The 13,070-nt window shown below is 37.8% G+C and overlaps 1 protein-coding gene across 5 annotated transcripts in view; it reads right to left on the bottom strand.

The window, feature by feature from the left end:
• INPP4B (inositol polyphosphate-4-phosphatase type II B) overlaps positions 1 to 13,070 on the bottom strand; it is a 176,406-nt gene that overhangs the window by 89,226 nt on the left and 74,110 nt on the right. For all 5 annotated transcript variants that reach the window (XM_074155061.1, XM_074155060.1, XM_074155063.1 and 2 more), the window contains one exon: positions 7,088 to 7,218. In XM_074155061.1, coding sequence (XP_074011162.1) covers positions 7,088 to 7,218 — 131 coding nt within the window. The remainder of the gene's footprint in view (positions 1 to 7,087; positions 7,219 to 13,070) is intronic.

Here is a 13,070-nt window from a genome sequence, read left to right as displayed (position 1 = left end):
AAAACACAAGGGTACAGAGATAAGATGGTAGTACATTTTTTAAGAAAAAACAATTTTTTCTTAAAACAAAAGTATTACACTGACTATGCATTCTTCTTAGAAAGTTCAAATGAAATAAACCAGCTTAAGAAAAGCTATAAATTAGTTTTCTTTCTAAAAAGCCAAAATCACAAGAAGCACAATGCTCTGGGGAAAAAAATAATAATCTGGTTGCATACTTCAAAAGTATGAGAGTATGAGTAACTCTATGGTGGTATAAAGGAATAGAATTAAAGCCTGACAGTATGAAAATGTAGTTTACCTGAAGATATTGATACAGCATATATATAAAACAAAACGGTGTAGATTAGGAAAAAGAAGCGGTTCTATCTTCCCAGTCAGGTAGCCCAACATTTACTTAGAACATTTTTTCAGCACCCTATCATTTTGCCAACTATTAACCATTTGGATTAAAATTTCTCAGATTCATATAGGATAAAAAAAAATAAAAAAAAATCTTTGGAAAGGTTCAACCTTTTCTTGAAAAAAAAAAATAAAGGAAATATTTGAATTTTTTTTTTTTTTTTTTCCCACTTGCTCAATCAGTATTTCCTAGAGGTTATCCATTGAAACTGTCATAGATTCCAACACGACTGAGCACTGAGCCTCCCAATGCAAAACCTATTGCCAGAGGGCACCAACGATACTCCAGACAAGCCAAACCTGCTTAGGCTGCTACCTAAGTTTAGTAACTTAAAATAATAATTTAACAAAGATTAAGAGCAAAGGTAGCAATTGACAGGAGACAAAGATTCAGATTTGATAAGAAACCTAGGGATGCAGGCTGAAACAAGGAGTCATTTATGATGAGGAATAGCAGTGGGATACCTGCATCTGGAAAGCACAGAAAGACAAAATTATGGGAGCAGCGAAGGGAACTTGAACTGTAACAGAAAAGGGAATAGTGCAGGTGAGAAGATTGTAAATCATTACGAAAGAAAACAGAAAGGGAGCAGATTGTTTATGAGAATTCATCTGAGACCAGGATCAAAGCTTAAAGCAATGATAACCGGATCTGAGACAAGGAAACACTGGCAGACTAAGAGAAGAATAAACTGACAGTAGATTGAAAGGGACAGGCAAAAGAAAAGTAGGAAGAAGAAGAGTAGAAGAGCCTGCTCTCCCTGGAGTACACTTCTATCCTGAGCATGTGTAGAACGCATGTAGCATTGCTAAGTCTTCTTATTCCTCTTTTCAGGGAAGACCTGTGAAGCAAGAATTCCTTCCCATCCAGTGCCAGAAACATACGGAATAATAACCCCCCACTGCTATCAGTTGTTCTCAGGTTACTCAGGTATGAGAGATCCATGCAGTGGAATTAATATTCTCTATCTGCATTTGCCAGTATCATCCATGTGATAAAAGTAATTTTCAGTATGGTTTGTTTTTAAATAACTTGGTAAATTCTATTTAATGATCAAGAAAAATACATTCCCTCTATTAAAATAGTTGTTAGTATTGTTGCAAGTTTAAAAACTCTTCCAAGTCAGGAAATACCACAATATAGATGCAACCTTCATCTGACATCCACCTGACAAGGAACTGTGAAATAGACTTCAGTGGCATATCACATACCAGCTTTTTCCAGCTCATTGAACGTTTAGGGTCTTTGCTGCTCACTTTAGAAGCATTTTGTTTCCAACTTTTACTTCAGTATCTGGATTCAAATATATTGCTCAAGCGTCCCACAAAGACAGGATTATTAATTTCCTCAAACCTGTCTACTGCATGCATCACTACAGTTTCTAAGGGCTTTACAAATATTTATAGAATAAGTTTAACCAGCTGAGTAAAAGGGCTATCATTTTATCCATTGCAATGACAGAGAATAACTTTAGGTCGAAGCATTTAAGAAACAATGCATCAGTATGAGACAGGTAGGATCTCATTCCACAGAGTAGGCATTACAATGCCACATCACATTCCCTTTTGGAAGGGCAGCTCACACTGAGCTGAATTATAGAATCTCAGAATCTTCACGGTTGGAAAGGACCTCTGAGATCACCGAGTCCAACCACACACACAAGAAAGACTGCCACAATCTCGGGCACTAGAGCATGCCCTGAAGTGCCACATCTACATGTTTCTTAAATACCTCCAGGGATGGTGACTCAACCACCTCCCTGGGCAGGCTGTTCCAGTGCCTGACCACTCTCTCAGTAAAGTAACTACATCCGTAAGTACTGAGTACTTCTGCAAAACGGCTTGCACCTATTGCCAAACTTCCAAAAATAATACACGTTAACCACTTCTACAGTCTGACTTGCCGAGTGTCACATAGGGACTTTGCGACAGAGGCAAGAGATAGTGTCCAATTCCCCAGAGCAATATTCAATTGCCTCAACTTCAATTGTCGTTTCTTCTCCTTCTGGATGAATAATGAATAATGTTCAGTTTGATGACTCAAATGGGGAAAAAAAAAAGTATATATATGGGGGAAGAGGGGAGAATAAGTCATTTCAGGTCAAACCAAAGCAAACAAAGTTTCGAAGTTCTACTCCCTCCCCAAATCACCAAATTTGTGTTTTGGATTAACCTGAAATGATTTGTTTTGATGTTACCTAACCCTTTTAAGATTCCTGTTATTATGTTTCCTTGAAAGAAAAATCCTTGGCATTCTCTAAAATCCTCCCCCATTTTTGAGGATAAAAGCGTTTGCCAGAGCAACTCAAATTTGACATAGTCTTAACTTCCTTAAATCTCCATTTTCAGTAAATATGCTGCTGAACCAAAATTGCTGTCTAACACTAATGCAGTCTCCTCATACTTTCACTGCAATCTGTCAATTTTAAAAACAAATTAAGTGGTCTACTAACATTTTTCTCCATTAAATTCCACAAATAGCTCAGCTGAGCATGAAGCAGGTATCTCTCAGAAAACCCAACATGACATTGTATAAGAGGAATGTGGAAATATTTTGGAAAAAAAATAAATGTATTTACAGATGCTGTCTCCCCTTCTGTACACCACTTATGAGTCTTCCCTAGTGCTGATACAAAAGGAGATTGGAGATACTTGCACCTAGATGACTTACATCAGTTGGTCCTTCAGAATTGTTTGTGACGATACACTTTAAAAGCACATATATAAAGGAAAGCAATTGTTCAGCAAGTAATAAAGCAAAAATGCACAGCACATTAACACGTTTTTGATGTGCCAAGGAGGGAGAAAAGGGTCAATGAGTTGGCGTTTCCACATATCTCTGGCTGCCAACATGTTAGTGAAGCAAAGGCAGAGGCAAAAGCACTCCATGGCTTCCTATGAGGAATGTGGCCAGTTGGCCTTGTCTTAAAGTACGGCTTCCCAAAATAGCAACCCGACTCAAGAGTTCTGCATCTGAGGCCAGGTCTAGTTTAGAAAAATCAACCCTGCCGTGTTCTTAAGTAGAAATAGTCCTGATCGCAAACTACTGCTACTAGGATGGGTGCCTGTTTCCAAGCAGATCTGGATCTCCAGCACAGACACACAGGTACTCCAGAGCATTGCAATTTTCAAGCTCTTTCAGAATGGAGAGAACTGCCTCAACCCAAACTCACGCAATGTGCAGACTAAGATAAAGTAAGAAGCCTACACAGGCCGAACTGTAAAGTAAAATCTTTTTTGGCATGAATCTCTGACAACGGGAAAGTAAAGACTGCGTTGAAATATGGTGACCTGAAAAGTCTGAATTAAAGTTGTACTCGCATCTCTAATCTTAGCATTTTCTACCTTGTGAGTACTTAAATTTCCAGTCTCTACAACATTCTCTCAACATTACTTTATGTGCAACTACAGCACAAAGTCAAACCTATGTGTGTCTTGCTTTCTTATCAAACAGTATAATCTTGTTTTTTAAGGTTATAGTATGTGCTATTTATAGAGAAGAACCATCTCAAATGGGAATGGAAGAGGAACTGGGACATCTTTAAACATGCAATGAATTTTACCCACATCCATCCTATTCCCTGGGAAGAAAAAAAAAAAAAAAAAGCAGCAGGAAAAACTTCTGAAAACTGTAGCAAGGGAGATTAATCTCTGTTACAGAGATTGCAATTACTTGTTGCAAATGATCTAGGAAGAAAAAAGAACTGGTTAAAGGTAAGTAACGGACAGCAGAAACAAAAGAAGCCGGTTTAGATTTTGTTTTACTTTTGGGCAGCCAAACCCTACGTTGCTTACAGGATCAAAATGCAGATTTGTTGTTTTAGCCTAGCTCTACATACATACACACAATACATTTAATTTAAAAATGTTAGATCACTATAGAACAACTTAGAATGGACAGTCGCTACTCAGAGAATTTATTATCTAATGTAATTTGTGATTTAACAAGAATAAAAATATTATAGCGCAGGGTTAAAAGTAATTATTGTCTTCATTAGAAGGTATGTGCTATTATTTGGCTTTAAAATGTGCACATATCCCACTGATGACAATAAAATAAGTTTTCAAATGTTAAAGTAACTTTTCACACAAGACGTAAAATCAGGGGTTTTCCTAGTATAAACAAGGATCTTACTGGTACCATATTAGTAAGGGGGGGAAAAAGGGTTGTTAAAGAAATGAGATGTAGATATGTACCTGAGTGTTGGCCTCCAAATTAACACCTCCTCATTATTTCTCATCTTCACTACAATTATTAGGTTGCTTTGATTTCTGCTTTGCTTTTCTGGTTTTGGATAAATGTTCCTACTCTTTCTTTATATGTGCTGCTTCCATCCTCCTCAATAATCTCAGGCTCCCTGGTTCGCTGCAGTTCTCTCAAATCACTGTTAAGACAGGTCATTTAACACCACCAACCCTTTTCAAATTCACTTGGCACGATACCAGTCTCGCAGGATTCACACTTAATACATTACATTGTCATCTTTTTTTTTTTTTAACTCAAAACACCATTTCAATATTTTCCTGTAAGTGATAATTATTACATTGATTCCTTCACAATCTGTATTTATTGCCTTGCATATGATACTTTATGGAGTGCTTTCAAAATGTAATTAGCAAATCATAAAAAAAAAAACAAACATATATGTATGTTAGAGCACAGAAACATAGCAAGTGTCATAGTGGATCAGACAACAGTCTGCCAAAATCAGAACTAGAATATTCTGATGATAGTAAACAATCATAAATACAAGAAATTACACTTTTGCAACCAAAAAGCAAATTTTTTTATACATTTAGTGTAACAGATGAACTTTCCCCCTTCCTCACATCCTCCTCCCTGCTCCCCCCAATTTAAGCAGATGATCAACTGCTTCCAAAACGCTTGATTTCAGTTAGAGACTGTTTGTGCTCATTCACTAAAACAGGATTTCTCTTCTCCTGTGACCAATAAAGCTATTGCAGAGCAATCTGGAACAAGAAATATCATGCTCAGTCCTGTATTACAAGACAATGGATAAATGATAGAAGTACAGTTTTAATGCCTATTTTGGAAGGGAAAGATTTGTGTCTCACCTACTAAATGCAGCAGATTCATTATAATGAAAGTAGATGTGCCCAATTCTCTATAAGAAGACAGTATTCTGCTATGCATTTTAGTTGTATATTGAACTAAAACCCGATTGCTCCATTTCTCAGTACACACTAAAAAAGTTTTGTTTGGACTATATAGAAAGCTCAAAATAATTAAGAAAATACTGCAAATTCTCCATACATACCTACCAGATATTTCAGAAGTCGTTATCATCATTTATACCTCTATTTTTACAAATATTCATAACCATAATGTATTCCTTTTTCAGAAACATTCTAGGTTGCAAATTTAGGTGCATGTAACAGAGTGCACAGTGTTTAGCTCGGACATGCACACACACAAGCACAATTGTGGGAGTGAAGCCACAGTGGGAACACCTAACAGCCAGAATCCAGAGCGAAACAGCATACCTAAGCAATAACGGCAGCACGGTCATTGAAAACACGTATTGGAGATGGTAATGCCAGTCCTCACAATCACTAATATGATACCACAGCAAGAAAGCAGCAACAAAAAAAAGGCCTTTGTAGTAATTCAGAACAAATGTGTCCATTTCCTTCCAGGACATGTCAAAAACTGGGGGGCGGGGAGGGAGGGGAGCATGCACCAGCAGGAAGAGGCAGAAAGGCATGCTATAAACAGACAGAAATCCTTGTTTGCTCAAAGTACAGTGTTATTCAAGAAATAATTTCAGCAGTCTCACAAAACAGAAAAGGATTATCGTAAATTCCTTGAATGATTTGTGAACAATCAAAAGACAAGAAATTCAAAAGAAGAAATAATATGTTCTGCAGTCTTTTCTTGTTCTTTTTTTGAGTAAGAATTACTACAGGAAGAAAAGCCCAGCTGCCTTTCTGCCCGTTTGTCACTGATGCTGTCTTATCCCACTGGCACACAGACACTACAATACATTATAGTCCTCGACCACAGGAGTCTGGCAGGTACTAACTGAAAAAGCAACCAGAGCACATCAGAATATAAGACCACCGTGTCCGGGTGAAAAAAAGCACGGCAGCACATACTGCCGTTTCCAGACAGAGGACAGACTGCTCATCCCATAGTAATTCTGTGCTTTTCTGGAACAACATGGGCAACGACAACTACTACACTGAGGATATGTGAAGCATAGCTAGATGCTACTGTTATCCAGTCGTCTGTTTAATGTAACAAATCGGGTTTCAAGAAAAACTGACAAAACTACCTCTAAGGCTGGTTTCAATTGGCAGATGGTATCCAGTACTAGCAGAGCAGTATATTCAAGGGAACAGGCAATTAAAACACACACACTCACTTTCACACTCACTTTTCAGTGTGGTTTTTTTTTTTTTTTTTCTGGCTGCTGTGTAACCATGTACCATGTTAACTGTGAAAAACTGTTGAAATGCATGGAAAAGATTTAGAAGACACCTGTGAGGACATATATATATATATATGACAAGATATAGGACACCTGCGAGTATTTCAGAAATATTTCATTTTTCTGTATTTTATTTCTGCTGAATACGCCACTATTTAAAAACAATCCATCTAGTTAATTCTTAACTGCTCCAGAAGAGGAGAGGCTACTTTCACAGAATCATTGATTCATACCTGTATGCTTCCCAAGCTCTGCAAGAGTATCCTGGTACATGCTCAACATCTGATCACAGTGGGCAATAACACTCTTGCGCATATTGTCCCAGTGAGGAGCAAGTTCTCCCAAGTCTTTAAGTTCCTGATTCCTGTATTAAAAAGCAAAGAGAGAAGGCACTCACTCACTCATTAATCCATTAACATTCATCCAAATTAATCCAAAACCAGTTTGTTAAAAAAATGTCACAAACACTTCTTAATTGAAATGAAATCAGTTTTCAGGATGCGTGTAAAATCCACTGATTTCAGCTCTGCTATTCAGCCAGACAATAAAGGATGTCAAATCAGTGAATATTACAGTAATTTGTGTTCAAAACTCATTTGGTACAAATGCAATGGTCTGCAAACTGGAATATTATTTTTTCCTTGGAGGTAAGAAGGCTTCCAGGCTCCAGAGATCTGTGTTCACGGCAAGTAACTTTTTCTGAAGAAGTAATAAAAACTATTGTAGAGAATACGTTTGTCTCTCTTACAATGCTTGCATTACACTCTGCTCTTGGATACTTTCATAGACATCACAAACACAGTTCTAGCAGCGTTTTTACAAATGTCAGTTTAACCAACACACCAGTCACCACTTTTCTTTAGTGTTAAAATCAAAACAAAACACACAAATGAAAAAAACCACACAAGTTCCCTAAAACTTAATCTTCAGCCTTACAGTTGTGTTCATCAGGCCAAAACAGCAGTGCTATGGTAACCAAACATGTCACTGAAAATCCAAAAGGAAATCCTTTAGCAAATTATCAGTTTTCCTGTACACTCTTGAGAGCTGACCCGAGTGAAATAGAGATCACTTTAATTTCCTACACAAACAAGCACAGTTACAGTACACTGGGCCTTCTGTTTGTTTTCCCTGTTGCAAAGTAAGTTCATCCTACATCAATCCCCCAGAACCACTTTGGGGACCTGCTTTTAAGGAAACTGAGAAAGGAAGATCTTGAGTCTTCAAACACTTGGAATTGTTCAGGAGAAAACCTGTGCAACATGACCAATGAGTTTTCCTCATTTTCCTCTAAGTATCAAGCAGTCTGTTTCACTGCAACTCTTGGAAGTCTTGAAAAAAAAGACTTCAAAAAGGACAGCTCTTGCATATAGGAAAATTACTGAATAAAAAGGAAAAAACAGAGGGAGAGGGGGCAGAAAGGGGGAGAAAAAGACCAAAGAGACTGCAGCACAGGAACATAGAGCTACACTTACCACAACAGTTCTGACCACTAGTGAAAAAAAGTCCTAAAATTATTTCTTAAACAGAAAAGCCCCACGCTGATACACTGGTATTTCCCGCATCATTATTATCTTTGCATTAGAGTGAACAGTATTAAATAAGCTATACATGCATAATTCTACTCCTGGTTAATATGACAACCAAAATCAAGCAGATGACACTGGAAGCAGAACTAAGGCATTTTATTTACACTTATCTTTGAAAGCATCAAAATGGAAACAAAGATTACACTACATGAACTCATTGGGCGCTTACTAATGACATATGATTATTTTTTTCCATTTCATTCAACCTGAAGAACTGAATTAGATGAAACAGTTCAACTTTCCTCCATTGATATAAACCGGCAATGCTGTAGCATAAGGATCATCAGAAGGAAGAGGACAAACCCACCATTTTCAACGACCATTTTCCTTGCAGTTTTCTAGCACCTTAAAATGAGACATCCCATTAAATGACAATCTCAGGGCTTCCTCCTAAGAAAAGCTCCTAAGATTTGGCAGGGTATCCAATTTTATTTATTTGCAGTGAAGATATTTCAGCCCTCAATATTTACGTTGTCTTATTTGATAATTTTAGAAACAATGTTTGGACCTGGCTGAGCTCCAAAACTTTACTACTTATCCTATACAGGAATATAGTATTCTGCAGAGACACAGTGAGAGGCGGGCAGAGCAATATGCCACATTCAGAGCCCTCTGTCTCATGGAAAACCCACTGTTGGGGTTCCGCTCCCCTGCTGCTATCTGAGCCCCCTCCTGGAGCTGTTGGTCCCATGCTCAAGCCAGGCAATAGCAGGAACAGAAATCCCTTATCTCAGACTAAAATATTCAAGCAAAAAAAAAAAAAAAATTTGGTTTAACTGGCTGACTGTGAGTTAACTCCATTGACACCAACAGCAACGGGCAGGGAAAACACAAATCCCACCATATTAACTTTAACATGTTTTCAAGGACACATTTTCCTGCATCTTATTGTTGTCGACAAAGCTTGTATTTGTTTCATCTCAGGAACATATACGCATCATTGAAGTCAAAATGCAGCCACTAGTATGTCATAAAAAGACACATCTTATCTGCAATGTTTTAATAAAGTAAGTGTGCAGTTTTATAGTAATCTAGAGCATATATAGCATGGAAACTTTAAATACTGCCTTTTTAAAATTTATTTTCAATTAAGAATACAGTAAAATCAAAACCATGAGATAACAGGATTATATGCCATAGACACTATTCCTCCAAAAACAACCTTGTTGCACATTTTATATCTTTTTTTCAAGTGCAAATATAGCAGACATAGGATTTAGATACTATTTGTGTCTTGTGATTTGTCACTGCTGTTGACTCAGTACAACTCTGAGTTATGACTGAAAAAAGAATTCTCTTTCCTGTATCTAAGCTCCATCGACAATATTCCACAGTACCAAGCTTTACCTATTATTATTGTGAAGCACCCCTCTCAAAAGTAAACAGATTGAAGGAACAGTATTTTTCACATTTTGAAGTTTATACTTCACACTAATGCCCACAACAATCTTAAAAAAAATCTTAAATTTCTTTTAATAATGCTATAATACTTATATCAGAACTTATTTCATTGAATAACTTTAAAAAACACACATAACCAGTAATTGTGTCAAATAACAATTGTGGTGTAAAAGCAAATTATAATTTATAATATTTATTGGTTCTACCGAGGGCAAATCAGTTAATGACTCTGTTTCAATGCAGTCATGGAATTTTGAATAGCTTGTCAACAGAGCAGTAAGCTCAGAGCAAACTCCATATTGTTAAAATAGAGCTATTCATCATCTTCTTCCCCCAACTCCAAATCCCCTCTCAAAGTTTTCCAGGTAATTACACTCATCACTATGACAGATTGTGTGCTCAGCATCAACTTCAACCCTTCTTTAAGAATCAAATCCAAGCTTTGTCTATGTCTTGCTGTTCAGCTCCTGAGACTGTCTCCTGTCTTTTCTGTCAATGCACGACGGAAACTCCCACCCAGGAGCATGTCTCAACTTTCATTGTCTCCAGCCTTGATTACTGCAGTATCTTCCTTGGTGGCCTTGACATAATCCTGCCCCATTTGTATCTAACCAGAATCACAGAATCACAGAATATTTTTGGTTGGATGGGACCTTTGAGATCATAGAGTCCAACCAACAAAAAAAAAACCCAAAAAAACCAAAACCCACACCCAAAAAATCCCAGAACACCAACACCAAAACCAAACCAAAATAAACACCCACAACCACACACCACCCCACCCACAAACAGACACAAACCAACAATCTTGGGCACTGGAGCATGCCCTGAAGTGCCATGTCTACACGTTTCTTAAATACCTCCAGGGATGGCGACTCCACCACCTCCCTGGGCAGGCTGTTCCAGGGCCTGACCACTCTCTCAGTAAAGTAATTCTTCCTGATATCTAATCTAAACCTCCCCTGCCCCAACTTCAGACCATTTCCTCTGCTCCTGCCATTATTCCCTTGGGAGAAGAAGCCAACACCCACCTCTCTACACCCTCCTTTCAGGGAGTTGTAGAGGGCAATGAGGTTCCCCCTCAGCCTCCTCTTCTCCAAACTAAACATGCCCAGTTCCCTCAGCCTCTCCTCATATGACTTGTTCTCTAGACCCCTCACCAGCTTGGTGGCTCTCCTCTGGACACGCTCCAGCAGGTCAATGTCCTTCCTGTAGTGAGGGGCCCAGCACTCGAGGTGAGGCCTCACCAGCGCCCAGTACAGAGGCAATGTAAATTGCCTCAGAATGCAGATGTAAACAATCAGTCCCGTTCCTTCTCCACTTCAAACATTAGCTAATTAGCTCATTTTTAAGCCTTTCTCAGGTACTTTGTTTTTCACATCCATCCTTTCCTATAGTAGACTAATTATGCCAGCTTTCACTGAGAACTTCCCATTATGATTGGAAGTAGTTCCCTATTTAAAAAATTAATATGTACTTACCCTTTCTTCAAAACTCTTTTCTGCCATTATGGCAGAAAAATACAATATTGGATCCTGATATGCTGCAAGCACTATATACCACACTGATCATTAGTGCAAAGATTAATGATCATTGGTGCCACCATAACACAATTTTAAAGAGATGAAAAAGTCTAATAACAAGATACGAGACTCCTCAGGACCCCACAGCGCTATTAGCAATGTCATGAACCTTCGTTTCAGGCTCCTATTTGAAAACCAACAACTTCTTTATCGGGAATGACTTACTGATTTACATAGCTACAAGCCACGGGCACTTTGCCCTTCAGGGGACTTGAGCTTTACCCAGCCTTCCCCGGCTAATGGAAAGTAGAGTCATCGCGCAAGCTGTTACACTGATATGCAGGATGCTTTGGGAGGATCTGTGTCTGGACTGAAGTATCTGTGCTTTTCTTTGTGAACAACTACTTCAGGACAATCAGTGATCCGTGACACTATGTGACTGGACACACTTCTGAGATCGCTAGCAATTAAATACTGTTGCCGTTAGACTCGAAGTAAAATTACATGCTTTTTTTTTTTTAGTCCAAGAAAATGTTCAATGAAACCCATTATCAAATGATGGTTGAGAACCCAAGGCTCAGAATAATATGCTGCCTTTTGATTTATCAACTCATGTTTTGTTTGGGTTTTGCTTGTGGTTTTGTGGTTGTTGTTTTTTTTAAATTTATTTTATTTTTAAGAACACCTTAGGTGCATGATTACAGTAAACTGCTAAAAGCACCTGGAGGAGGCACAAAGAACTTCCTGTATCATTCATGTTGATAATTTCTACTTAAACAGTCTCTGCTTTGTGCCACACACTCTGATGACCGCAGTAACAGAAAAAGTCTCTTTCTCATCACTCTGGATATGAGGATACAGGAACAGCTTGGAAGCCTACAGGAAACATATTCAATGCTGAAAATGCAAAATACTGAATTCTCTAAGGAGTACTTTGAACAAGTGGTATGCACCATGTTTAGAAATTATTTGAAGAAAGTCCTAATGCTGTAATCATGTTCCCAATTAACTTGTTTTTGCAAAACTAACACTAGCTTCAACAGTCCGGACACCATTTTGAAAAGTACAGTAAAAACCTGTGGTCAGTCACAATAAAATCCAAATAAAGCAACAAACACCAGCAAGATATCAAGAGGAGTAAGATGAGTCAGAAAGGCACACTCCCTCAAAGAACTTTTTTGGATCTGACTATTCTGTCTCAGAAAAGGGAACAGCAGGAATAGCCATTTGCATCATTAGGAACACAGCACAAATCTTCACAAATTGAAAGATGAAGTTGAAAAAAATCAGTGTAATAATATGAAGAGGAGATAATTAAGAGGACATATGATGAAAGCACATAAACCACAAATGCTGTATTAAGACAAAGTAGTAATTTTTGATTCATTCAACTTCAAAAATCCAGTGATGCAATTCTCAGTGAAGAAAAAAAGACAAATTCAAAACCAAAAAAAGGAAGTGATTTTTGCCTCCACCAAGCAGTTAGCTTCTGAAATTCATTTTCACAAAACATCAGAAGCAAAGTGCTTAGCAGGATTCAAAACAAGATCAGACATTTCTGCAGATTATATTTGCAAAAGTGTTATAATATTATAAAGGTGACAAAGTTCTGAATATTCATCAAACAGGAGCTTTGGAGTAAATATACACCACAAGCTTTGGGGCATGACTCAATCACTCATAAGTAAAGAAAGCTTAGAAGC

The sequence above is a fragment of the Numenius arquata genome, chromosome 10 (assembly GCF_964106895.1).
Source record: "Numenius arquata chromosome 10, bNumArq3.hap1.1, whole genome shotgun sequence".
Classification (NCBI taxonomy): Eukaryota; Metazoa; Chordata; class Aves; order Charadriiformes; family Scolopacidae; genus Numenius; species Numenius arquata.
The sequence above is the reverse complement of the archived record's forward strand: the minus strand, read 5'-3'. Positions and strand labels throughout refer to the sequence as shown.